At 37.6% G+C, this 14,018-nt stretch overlaps 1 protein-coding gene across 1 annotated transcript in view; it reads right to left on the bottom strand.

Moving 5' to 3' along the window:
• MYO3B (myosin IIIB) overlaps window positions 1-14,018 on the bottom strand; it is a 214,396-nt gene that overhangs the window by 79,428 nt on the left and 120,950 nt on the right. The window contains 1 exon segment of the mRNA XM_074829074.1: window positions 12,479-12,608. Within this exon segment, the coding sequence (XP_074685175.1) occupies window positions 12,479-12,608 (130 nt within the window).

The raw sequence follows: 14,018 nt of genomic DNA, 5'->3' as shown, positions 1-14,018 counted from the left end.
CTTCTAGGAACAGATTTTTATCAGTGCTTATTTCATGTGTCAATTGAATTCCTATGAAATTACTAACTACTGAATTATAGCATCAGATGAAATCCGTAGAAAAAAATATTATTAGGATTTTCTTTTCCAGATTAAACACAAAATGATGCTTCAATAAAAGTTTGTGAATTAGTCATCTCAAGTAGTTCATGTTCAGGAAAATAACTATCTATCTTTAACATGTCTAATCCATTAAAACTAATGAACAGAACAAATGTGGTTTGAAAATCAGTCCACATAACAAGAAATGTTTTACCCAGAGTTTGCATGGTGTTTACAGTCAGCAAACATTTGGTACTTGTCCCTGCATTTGATTTTCATTTACAAGGTCATTTATTACTTTACACACCAAAAATAATTAAATGTTATTCCACTTTGTGAAGAACATCAATATTTGAAGAACAAACGTTTTTAGATAATAACATAGCCAGTTAAAACTGCCATGGGTTCCTTGAAAGGTTAGACTGGTTAAAGGTTAGAAGACTGCACTATGCCTTTCAGAAGTCTAGCTTCACACCTATTATATGGTCAACACTTTAGAGAAAATACAAGTGACATCCATGTAGACTTAAGTAAAATACTGGCTATATTACATACAACTCCATAAAATGGACCAATAAGGCAATTTAAAATTCTCTCAAAATTTTTTTTTTTTTTTGAAACGGCATTCATGAGAGAGGGGAGAGAAGTTAATGGCTAAAATCAGGATTAATCTTTTAAACATGTACATGTTGAATTTTATTCACATGCATTTCCTTTTCAGTTCAACAGGACTGCTCATCTGAAAAATTAAGGCTCCTACCTATGTGTCTGCCAGATCAGAAACTAAGGTCTCTGGGATTCATTTGTGTCAGTGGGGGAGTCAGTCAGCCCCAGTGTTTCTCTTTTTCCCTCTGTTCAATAAAGTTAGGAATGTCATTAATGCTTTGAGAAGTTTCAGTCATTAAAGTTTGTGAAATGGTCTAGAGCTTCCAACAGGAAGAGAAGTAGCAGCACAAAAATCTATGCACTCACTGGCTAAGCTCACTGTGCCAATGTTCAGCAAAACTCCTTTAGTCTTGAAGCTGTATAGAAGATCTCACATTTCTGCAAACATATTCTTCACTGATGTCCCATTTCAGCTAGGTGAGAAAGACCATACTGTCAAGGTACTGTATCTCTTCTATCGTGCAAAGCCAAGCAGAAGTTTTGAAAGTATTTCAAGTATCTACATATCACAGAAAGAAGAAAAGGATTTTCTTTTTTCAGGTTGGACTTTGGAAGTGCTCTTTAGATCTCAGAAAGGACTAGTCAGCATTCCTGGCTTCTCACGTGCATCCCTGGCACTTACTCACTGTGTGATCTGGCCGAATTAATGATTTGTCTGGCCATTGACTTTCCATACTAATTAAGAAAAGTACACTCTCTGGCTGGATGTTCTGATGTTACAGTTTGTCAGTGCTTCATTATTCTTAGGTGATGGGTTCTGTAAGTAGTATCAAGCAAATATTAGTAATATTAGCACTGTATTTATAACCTCATTTTGGTTATGTCTGCAATAGATCACTCCTCCCAAAGTGAGAGCGTGCCAGGTAAGAATTACATTAAGCTTTGATACAACATCTAGTTTGTGAAGTGCAAATGACTTACAGAGAAAAAGTGTAATGACAATGTCACCTTACTGTACGAGCTGTACTAGGAATATTACTATTATATAGAGGGCACAGTACAAGCTCTTTTCTTATCCTCATATATTTTATTAATTTCTTTCATGCTTCTGGCTCAGATAAAGAGGGGTTACTTGAAACATCATGTAGATACAGTGTAATATGGTCAGAAATGCTACAATGCATTCATATTTCACTGACACTACTTCTAATCACAGCTAAGCACTTGCACTCCAGAAGAGGTACAGAGTCAGACAATGTCTTTGACATACACAGATTCTTCTCTGTCTTTCCTTTCAGTACATTTTCTCTAGCCTAAGGAAGTCGACTGCTTATCTCCATAATGCATTTTCATCTTCTGCTACTGGTAAGACTAAGCTTTTCTTAGCTTGACTATAAATGAATACATGTACTTTTTTATTGGGTACTAATTTGATCTGGTCACTGACTATCAAAACTCTATTCTTTTGAGTCACTGAAGTCATTTAAGCTAATTTTGTGCAATAAAAAGCTAAGAAACCAATTTTCTCATATACCACACATTTTACACAAGAATGTTTTTATAAAAATACTGCCTGTAGAATACAACTATCAATACAGACACACTTTCACTGCTACTTATACTGCAAAGAGAATCACAGAATCATTCAGGTTGGAAAAGACCCTTGGGATCATCGAGTCCAACCATCAGCCCTACTCTACAAGTTCTCCCCTACATCATATCCCCCATCATCTCATCTAAATGACCCTTAAACACATCCAGGGATGGTGACTCCACCACCTCCCTGGGCAGCCTATTCCACTGTCTGACCACTCTTTCTGTGAAAAATTTTTTCCTAATGTCCAATCTAAACCTCCCCTGTTGCAGTTTAAAGCCGTTCCCCCTTGTTCTCTCACTAATCACCTGTGAGAAGCGACCAGCACCAACCTCTCTACAATGTCCTTTCAGGTAGTTGTAGAGAGTGATGAGGTCTCCCCTCAGCCTTCTCCTCCTCAAACTGAACAGTCCCAGCTCCCTCAATCTCTCCTCATAGGATTTGTTCTCCAGGCCCTTCACCAGCTTCGTTGCCCTCCTCTGCACTCGCTCCAGCACCTCAATATCTCTCTTGTATTGAGGTGCCCAAAACTGGACACAATACTCCAGGTGTGGTCTCACCAGTGCAGAGTACAGGGGGACTATCACCTCCCTACTTCTGCTGGTCACACTATTTCTAATACAAGCCAGGATGCCGTTGGCTTTCTTGGCCACCTGGGCACACCGCTGGCTCATGTTCAGCTGCTTGTCAATTAGAACCCCCACTTTACTTTCTATTCAGAATAAGTAAATAAAAAAGGAGTAAATGAGAAATAGTTTTTCCAAAATCAGATCCATATTACAAAACAGAATCTGACAACCATTAGAACTTAGTAATAGTGAGGTCCACCTGGGAATAACCAAAATATGAGTAGTTGCTTCAGAAGCAAAGATGATGCACATTTTGGCCCAGATTATTTGACATGAAAAATCCATGCCATAGTGAACTGACAAATTCTGATCCTCATTCTCAGACTAAAGGTTTCTTTAGTCTTATTAGCATGAAGTAGACACAGATCATATTTACAGATACTTAAAAGCTTTACATTGCTAGACTGGGACTGAAGAACCCAAGTGTAAATTCAGTGCTGCTATGCTTTCTACTGTATACATTGCAGACAGGTCAATGGTCACTTCCCATGTTAGTAAGGCACACACTGCCAAACACACAGCGTGATGTTTACAGCAACAAATAAAACTCTGCTTGTAAGCATCATTGCTGCTATGTTTAATATTGTTTTAACACAGTAGGTTAGTGGGTTTCTTGTAGAATGCAAGGGAAGAAAGACACTGACAGCAGCTGAGATGTAATGAAAGTCAAACTGCCTACTGTGTTCCAAGATATGTAAATGTAGGATCTCAGTAAGAAAGGTCTTAATTTTTGCCCTTACCTAGTAAAGAAGAACAGATTATGGTATACAATTACTTAGTGGTAGTGCCCAAAATATGTTTAAAACACAACCTTGTGTATTAACAGCTACTTTAAGCAACATGGCCAATTTTCCAGCTAAATTGAATCAGACGTGTAGCCATCTACTCAATTGGGAGTGTGTTCACTGAAATGCAGACATTTCCTCAAATATCACAGGCACATATGTGATCATAGGATACACAAGCAAACCTTATGTGATTCTCAGAACATCATAGTCCCATGACGTGACCAAATTTACAGACAGCAGGCAAAGCACATATGCTATAGCCTGATCTCATGATAGAGAAGTTCCCAGGCACAGGACGAGGGAGGGTCATGTGGTTCTTGAAAAGAGGGTAGCAGAGGGGGAGTGGATTACCTGCTGGAAAAACTCTTTATCTGGCCACAGCCAGGTGGGCATAGGTCAGGCACCTCTGGTCAAACACAGGACTAATGATTGGAGTGGCACACTAAGTACAGCTGAGAGCTAACTATCTGAAGCTGCATAGATAGTTGCATTGTAGACAACGATGAAAAAAATGAAAAAATGTTTGGAAAAAGCAATTAGAAGTTATAGTGTAAACAAGACTAGAGTTTTCTACTGCTTGATGCCCAGCATTTTCTTTAGTCAGGCCTGTAGCCTGACTAGCTGGAGACCTGACTAACTGGCTGGAGACTGACTGACAGGCTGGCCACAGCCTGATCTGGGCAGTCTTCCAGATGCTGCATTACAGAACAAAGTGGCTCCGCTTTTTATGTCAGAAGACATGGGCTATTTCTTTCAGATGTGGTCCTTAGCAACTTCCATCCACATCTTTGGTAGCGTACAATTTGATGCTGTTGTATGTAATCAACTCAGGACAACAAACCTTGAAATCTCTGGGGAATTGCAGGCAGTACAGAATGCTGCAGTCTGTGTCATCAGCAAAGTACCTCACCATCAACAAGAGGCTTTCTGTTGCCCCAGCAGCTTGCCCTGCTTCCTGTACCACATCTGTAACTGAGATTAGAAGAAAACTACAGAGGTGTAATTTATGTGATGATTTCACCGTTGAGGAATTCTCCGTTAATTTTCAGCATTAGCCAAAACCCCCTTATTCTAATTACCTCTATCCAGGACAGACAACAAGTTTATTTCTTCTTTCAAAGATATGTGGAAGAATACTTCTAAAAACATATATGGGTTGAAAATATGGTTACCATACATGCTGATTCAGCTCTGGTGTCCGTCACCGTTTTATGTAATTGACATTATTTCTCTTGCATATTATGTAAGAATTTTTTTTCCCCAGAATCATATATGCTTCATCTAGAAAAGTGAAAGCTTGATTATGAAGAACATGGTAATTACCTCAATATTTTATCTATGCTCCCTCACTAACATGAACCAACAATAAGCATTCTGTTGGCTCACACCTCACCATCTTGTCTCTGATGATCTCAGGACTGTCCTCAAACACTAATTAAGCTTCACAATACTCCATTTAACCTGAGGCCAAAATAATTTTCTACAAGAACAGTGAATAAACAGGAAACCCAGAAGTCAAGAACTGTGATTTCCAGCCCACTATTTGTATTTTCAGAGTCTGATCAAAATCCTAATAAACCCAATGAAGATTCCAAATGAATTCAGTGGTAAAAATTCAGGTATAAAGACGTCACTGAAAGTACATGGAATAAAATGAAGGAACATTTTCTCTGACCTCACTATGACTATCAGTCTTCTCAGTGGTTAAGACCCCAAGCTAGACAGGATAAAAATGGTGTCAAAACCAGGTTTTGAAACTTCAAGAGAAAAGCTGTCTTTTAAAAGTCTTAATTTAGGATGAAACATGGTTACAGAATTTTATGAAAGTCCCAGGCCTCCCCATTTTTGAAATCTAGGCATTAATAATGTTGAATACTAATTTAATCAAGTCTCAAAGGTTTCTCAACTGAAAGTTTGCTCCTCTGGATCTCAGCACTTCCATATATTATCACAGATACCACAAAATCAGTTATTTTTGTGGCAATTCAAAACATTATTCTGATTTATATTTGTATCTCTCCACACTTAATTAAACAAATACCCATTCATACAAACACCCACAAATGCATTTTCTGTCTTTGACACACACTGTGACCTGCTGTCCAGGCAGTTCAGTTACAAGCTCTCCTACATCAAGCCAAGTCAGGTTGGAATAAGCAAGACAAAGTCAAATAATAAGAGAAAAGATAATGCTGCTTTGGTAAAGTGCTGACCTTTACAGTTTGTTGTGATGAAAATGAATAGAAGCACAAAATCACAGTAAGACAGCACACTTAGGAATATGAAATACACCAAAAACAAATACACAAAATCCAGCACAGACTCAGAAGTTTTCCATCAATTACATTAACCTCTTAGATACATTAACCCCTAATTCAATTATTTTGAAAGAGTGGGAAATATAAGCACATTCTTTGCAAAGGACACACCAAAACCCATTATGGATATTCAAACCAGCAAGGTTATCTGAATATTCAACAAATTTATCTGCTCTACAAACTCACTAGAAAATTTAAAAACAATTACTCTTCTAGGATTAGATCTTGAGAGCTACTGAATGCTTCCAACGACATACTGAGCATCTGACCTTACAGCACATAGTGCCTGTAGAAACTGCCTAGTAAACTGCTCATTAAAACAACTATTGTATAATGTTCTCTGAATATTTTTCTATTTAAATTCTGTATATGCTGCACAGTGAGATTCCATAATCTACTAGTTAATATTAAAAACAGTAACATCTTCTATGCAATACATCTTTTGCTTCCTCAATATCAACACATTTTGAATTTAATTAGTATACAATGAACTGTTAAGATTAATTATTCTTCACTACTGTGAGATAATGTTCATTATAGAATTGAAAAGTTAGGCTAGAAACATGAAAATTGAAAAGATATCTCCTCTCTTCTGAGAAAAAGGTAAAGAAAAATTATTTTCAAGATTTGTTCTACAGAGAATGGCCTGTTATGAATCAAATCAGTAAGCTCATCAAGATCTGTTCATAAACTTGCCCACCTGTACCTTTTTTAGGCTTCAATTTGCAGGCACTTGGAGACCAAAAAAACTATGTCCTTTGCCCATTTTCACTACAATGTAATCTGTGAAGTCTCATATTAAAAGCAGTGGACTTCTGCTTGGGCAACACCCTTTACCAAACATAAACGTGATAAATCTAACTTGACCCTTCTCAGCTGTTGTGCTTACTACCATGTGCAATTCCAGAGATTCACTGACACTCTTTATTTACAGGGAGTTATTCTCAACAGTAAATAATTGTTATGTCTTATATAAAGCTTTAGCAAGACTGAGACCTTAACTTTGATCTGATAGATGGTTCTGTTTCTAGATGAGTTCCATTTTTAGGGCCATTTTAGGGAATGTTTTGGATCCTACTGCTAGCAAGTCTTCGGAGTATCTGTGTACTGCATTTGTCCTATGACACAAAACCTTAGGATATGAAGAAAAAGAAACACTGAACTGTAAAATGCTCAACTGAAAAACTAAATAAAAAGTAATCCAACACTCTACCTCTCAAACTCAGTTAAACTACATTTAATTTAGTTTACTGATGTCCCACATCTGCAACCCAGTAAAGTTCACAATTGTTACGTTGCACAGCTGTGGTTTAAAGCTGCTCTTTGCACACAACACACTGGCAGCAAAGCTAAAACGATTAACTTTTATACGCTTTTAACATATGGACCAGTTAGATGTAGGAAAGCCTCTGTGTCCAGAGTGAAAATATACAGCTTCCACTAACTTGACCCAAATTCTTAGAAAAATATAAATTCTGATTCAAGTAGAGAGATTATAATTACAATGGCTTTGTTTCCAATTCATTTGACTTAGAGTGCCTGCAGTTATCTCTTAGAGGTGAAAATACTAACACAAAAGTACCATTATAAAAAGATTTTATTGTAGGATAAATTAGTAAAATTAAGACGTATTTGAGTCTTTTGCTCTATTGTCATGTGTGGAATTAACAGAAAAAATCCGCTAAGCCCAAATGGAAACATGCTATATTTCAGTGCATAAATAAGACACACACCAAGCCATGAGACCTGCCACTACTTATCACTAGAGGAAGGGCTTGTACTCAATAGAAGTGCACAGTGACAAACATGACAGGACAAATCATGGTTCCACTGAAAACAATGGCAAAGCATCTACAATTTCAACTGGCCACAATTTCACTCTATGCCCAGTAGTACCTGTTCATGGGACTGAAATGCAAGAAAATCCATTTCTTTCCCTCAGTTTCTGGCTCTTCATGAGGAATCAGCTGTTATCAAAATTACAGACCAATTAGTATTGAGATAGTATTCTTGTCACCAAGGAGTGGTGAAAAGCAGTTCTTTAAAGTGATTTTGCAAAAGGCCCTAGATCTTGTGTTCTTTAATGTGCATAAAGAAACCCTGAGACATTTTCTTCACATTCTCTCTCACACATGGTCCATTAATTATTTGTTGGTGGGTTTTTTTTATACCAGACATACATTGTTTGTAATTACTTTTTGACTGAGGGCTATAAGCAGGGCTGGAGACTCAAAGGCAAAAAGAACACAGACTAAAAATCAATACTGAGGAAAGGAAACGACCTTTAGGCCAGCTAATTATAATTAATTTGGTTTTGAAAAAAATCTATTTTCCTCCTATTTTGGACAAAAAAATTTCCTTGTTAAATCATTACTATCTTAACTCTTCAATGAAGGTTATGAAAACTTTCATCCCAGTTCTCTTTGACAGATTATGCTCAAATAATTAGGCACCATGAACAAGGAGTGTTTATTAGCAATGGATGATAACTGATACTATATCACTTCGAATGTGTGAGCAATAGCCAATGCTACCAAAATTCTTAGACATGACGTTGCTGTAACATTAATGGCACTCCACTCTGTACTTATTCTATGCAGCCAAGCCCAGCCCCTACAGATCCTCAGAGCTAGGACAGGGACATTTCCCAGCATCTCCATTCTGGTGGTGGGAAGGCTGGAGGATTTCCCCTTTCCTCCCTCCAGGTGGCAACTCTCTCCCCTCTCTCAGCAAGGACAACCAGACCAGAGCAAACCTTGACAAAAGCTCTAAAGGTCTGTGAATCATAGAAGGGGAAAATGTCTGCAGAGATTGTGTTTCAAGAGTAGAGAATAATGTGTTGAAGCTTTTCTAAGAAGATTATGTCTCTCTGGCACACCTCCCTACTCTGCCAGCATGATCTGGTTAGCTGGGGAATACAACGTAAGAGAGAGGAAAAGCGGAAGAGAGCGCTGCAGTCTCAAAAAGCCCCAGTGGTGCTTTGCCCAAGCAGTCCAATGGTACCACCACTTAAAGGTGATGCTGCAAAAATTCTTGAATATCAGGACAGTGAGTCAAATGGTCTGACTCCTCACTGACACCACCAGTGAATGTACCGAGGTTCTCCTTAATTTTTCCAATTAAAGCCCTCTTCTCTTACAAGGGGACTCTATTTTTTAGATCACATGATTCCTTTTCTCTCTGATGCTTTAGCTGTAACAGTGATAAACTAAAACTAGAGACAAACAGGAATGCATTATGTCTGAATGGGAACATGCATACTCAACTGGAGTAGTGGCAATTTTTTTTTTAAATGCTCTACTTCTCTCTTGTATTTAGAGTAAATTCTATTTTCATTTCAGAATATAAAGAATTCTCAGCACAAGAAGCTGTGTCTGTAGAAAAAAGTGTCAAATATGGAAGCAATTGGGAGAATTGGTAGGTTAAACCAGAATATGTTCATTCAGTTTTGAGGTTAAAGGTCCCTAGAAAATGCAAACAGATTCCAGAATGTGTCTAAGTTTCCACTGAAAGATGACAAAACATGCTGTACACACTACAAAATTAGTGCACTCTCTTAACCATAAATTACAAGCGTATATTTAATGTCCTGCTATTAATTTCTGGCCCTTTAAACTACACAGTCTGCTACCGTGAAATAGAAGCATTTGTTAAGAGGGGATAAGTATATTTGATAAATTACAGGGATTAACATGATCTTAAATTAGTAAAAGAATTTAGTCTTTTTAATATTTATTTTCTTGCTGCTGCTCAGTTTTTGACAGCACAAGACATGACAGTTATATAAATATACTTCAAACAGAAGATCTTCTCAGGGTGGGAAAGGCATCTTTTTGTTCTTAATGGTATTTAAGAACTACATTTTCAGTAATTGTCAGACTCATGCTACCAGTCTGAAATTCCCTCTTGCTTCTGGGATAGCACCACCTAGTGACTATTACACATATTGGAGATTGCTGCTTGGCAAAAACCACCTACGCTGCAAATTCCAGAGCTAGTTGCAAGCAGATGTGAGAATGTGCTGTCACTCATCTTCAAAGAAAACACCAGAGATACTGGCAGAAGGCTCATTTCAAGTCAGGGTTACCTGGAAAGATGCAGTATGGCTTCCATGTAAATTATTAACTTTCACATCAGTCAGTAATCTACAAAAAGCTGGAGAAAATTGTATCAAGATTATTAATCTTAATCTGTATTTTTTCCGGTTTGTTTCAGGAATGAAGTACGTGTTGAGTGGAGGGAAAAGGGCTACAAGGCAAGGACAGAGTATGGTGAGACATTGACACAGTCACTATTTTTTGTTTAAAAAAGCCTCTTTGTAAGAAAGTTAAGAGAATAGCATTATCTTTCTTCACTGAGCGGAGATGAAGCAGCATTGCCAGCAATACCTTCTGTTCTCAACCAAACCTTTCATTTATCTTGCAAGCTGCCAAAACTAAACCTGGCAACAATCTGATTTTAGAACACAGAGGCCCCAACACAGGATGTGAGTGCCAATTATATTAGACAGCTGGAAAAAATAGAGCTTTAAAATAGACTTTTAAAAAATAAAAATGACATAAGGGTTTTAAGCTATTCTTATAACACCATGCACAGGAGCATATGCACAATAATTTTTTGAACAGGATGTCCTGTACCAACTTGACAGAAATACAGACAACACTCAACTTGCTGTGTGCTCTTCATGGAAAGGTATATGTTCTATGTGGGGAGGCAGAAAGCATGCAATTCATGTAAATAGGAAATAAGGAAGGAATGTAAGAGGAAAAAAAAAAGTGGAAATACACCAACACGGTAACTATACATTATTGCAATCAGAAGTATGTTCTTACTGAACCTTTTATACATCTTGGGCAAAATACCCAAGTTCAGTCCTGCTATCACTGAAAGTATCTCTAAAAAGCCAGAGGAAGATGAGTTTGCATGAAAGCATCAGCATTCTGATTTAAAAATAGCAATAAAATCAAAAGTATAATATTTACAATAATTGGGACTGGTAACTGGGACAAAGCACCTAATCTGTTTCATTCTGACAATAGCTCCAAGGTATAAAACAGCTAGTGAAGAGGGGTGTGGAGGCACATTTGACCAGATGTGACCTTTCTTTTTTGCTTTGCTTGATCCATGAGTAAAAGAATCTCTTTTACCAGTTTAACATGGACTCAAACGTCAGAAGTAGACATAGATTCTTTGTTCCCCACTTGGGCAGAAACCAATCCTACTCTACCTTAAACTATATCCCCCTCCATCTAAGTTTGTCATAGCTAAAAGGAGAGGCAGATTCCTCGTTGGATCCTCACCTCTCAGGGACCTCTAAAAGCATAATTTGAAGGGGGGTAATCCAGAGAATTCTAGTTACAGCAAAAGAACAGAGACATTGTAACAGGAATCTGTCCTATGTAGAATATAAACAGATATTTTGCTATCAGTGTTACACGCGCAAAGAAGGCCCCAATATATGTTTTTCTCCAGATGTTCTTTTTCTACCTAGAAATCTCAAGTGAGGTTAAAGGCATCACCAGAAGCTATCACTGGTCTACTGAGGGTCCAGAAATCCCAGACAGAGCTGCTGCACAGGCACAGAATAGCATCTACAGCCCATGTACAATAAGCCTACACAGCACTACCTAATGCATGTACACATATTTCTACCTAAAAATACAACCACGTCATTTGCATGTCATATCAGATCATAAGAATTTTGTAATCTAATACAATCCATCATATTTAGATTATTCCTTAGTATTACATCTTTTCTTACCCACTATGAAAAAGATACTTTAAAAATGTAGAACGTATTGAGAGATGTGTATATTTGTTGGCTTGTTTGCATGTGTACTGCAGAACTGTCATTTGTATAGGTTACTTAATGGTATTCTGGCATTTATCCATGGAGTAATCAAACTGCATCTTGCTGTTTTATTTAGCTATAGATCTGTGCACTTACATGTAAAACAGTGTTAATAAGCTTTAAATCAACTGAATAATTCTAGCAGATCAGTATGTGTTTTTTATAATTTGTAAGAAACTTTATATATTGGATCAATGCATCTAACTAGATGGGTATTACCTCCAAAACAACTTCATCTACATTACATGATTTATGAACTATAAGACACGTTATACAAGAATTTATCAACTGAGAACTGATCTTAGTAAAGGACTAAGAACCAAGAAACTCCCATATTCTCATCCTGCTCTGAAAGAAGAGTTCTTGACCTACACATCAGATAATCTCCCTTTCTCCGGAGCGAGGGATGAATCTTACTGCCTGGGTTTTTTGAATAAGAATTAATGTTCACATATTTTAAAAAAATATGATCATAGCATTTTAGATATCTAGGAAACTTTAAGCAGCAGAGCTGAAAAAGAATTTTAAAAAATTGCCCAGAAACAATTAGAGTTTTAGAGGAATAGGTAGCTGAAGAGATTGCAATGTTAGCAAAGCTGTGCAGAAAATACCTGTTTTTGTTAATGGGCTAGAGAACAGCTGCTGAAGAAGTTTGTTCTCTGAGGTTCGCAACACCACTACTACATCAGCAGGAAGAGTGTCTCTGTTCTTCTCAAGGAATGCACAGGCATCATATAAAACCTAGCATGGGAAACAGAATCAGAATAGTTGTCAAAAAGGGTTACCCTAAAACTACTATGTTCTTTAAAATGTGAACAGTCAGGATGACCAAGTAGACCAGCTAGTTTGGCTCTGAGAAGCCAATGAATTATCTGCAAAGGACTTAGAAGAGCACCGCAACAGCTGTGTCTTCAGAATGTGAACTGGTTATAAACAGCACCTATATTCACAGCATGTCACTGCACAACAAATGGGTTAAATGGCTTAAATCATGTATTATGCTTTGTCATGTCAAACTATGGTATGCATGATACAATATAACAGAGATACCTCATTAAAGTTTAAGTTGACAGTTTACGTAGGAAATAAGAAATGGTTCTCAGGTGATCATCATCTATTTGTTGTCTGCACTAAATGTGATCTATAACTAGACCTGTTGGAGGAACAGCGGTAGGTTGCACAGGCTTCTCACTGCTTTGAAAAAGTAGGAAAACAAAACATTCATCTATTTCAAAGGACATTGAATTACTCGAGCATGTCCAAAGAAGGGCAACAAAGCTGGTGAAGGGTCTGGAGCACATGTCATACAAGGAGCGGCTGAGGGAACTGGCGTTGTTTAGTCTGGAGAAGAGGAGGCTGAGGGAACTGGGGTTCATCGCCCTCTACAACTACCCGAAAGGAGGTTGCAGAGAACTGGGGATGAGTCTCTTTAACCAAGTAACAAGCAATAGAACAAGAGCAAATGGCCTCAAGTTGCACCAGGGAAGGTTTAGACTAGATATTAGGAGGCATTTCTTTACAGAACGGGTTGTTAGGCGTTGGAATGGGCTGCCCAGGGAGGTGGTGGAGTCCCCATCCCTGGAGGTGTTTAAGAGTAGGGTCAACATAGCACTTAGGGATATGGTGTAGCTGAGAACTGTCAATGTTAGGTTAATGGTTGGACTGGATGATCTTCAAGGTCTTTTCCAACCTAGACGGTTCTGTGATTCTGTGAAATTAATGACTGGCCACTTGTATTCATACAAGAATCAGTCAATTTTGCTTAACTTTTTATTATTTTTTTTAAGTGCAGTAATTTTTTAGACCTGTTTTATTATCACTAGCAATATTCCTCTCTAGCCTAATTCCACTGGAGTCTAGTAGTTTCCACAGAAACTGAATGTTCTCCTGCAATAGAGAACTGGCCAGTAGCATTTTTATGACTTGGCCATTTGGGTACAAAGAATTTACTAAACCAGTGTGACATTTTACAGTTATTCTTAACAAGCCAGAAAGCTGGATGAAGTTTATTAGAACATATCTTGAAATTCTGGAGTCTTATAATGAGCCAGAGAGGAGACTACTCATAACTATATAAAACACTGCTATTTCATTCTGATTTTGTTTAAACAAAGATTTGGACCTGAAATCACAAGCAAAGTTCATGGTACG

This window comes from Strix aluco, chromosome 6, assembly GCF_031877795.1.
Source record: "Strix aluco isolate bStrAlu1 chromosome 6, bStrAlu1.hap1, whole genome shotgun sequence".
In the NCBI taxonomy this organism is placed as follows: domain Eukaryota; kingdom Metazoa; phylum Chordata; class Aves; order Strigiformes; family Strigidae; genus Strix; species Strix aluco.
The sequence above is the reverse complement of the archived record's forward strand: the minus strand, read 5'-3'. Positions and strand labels throughout refer to the sequence as shown.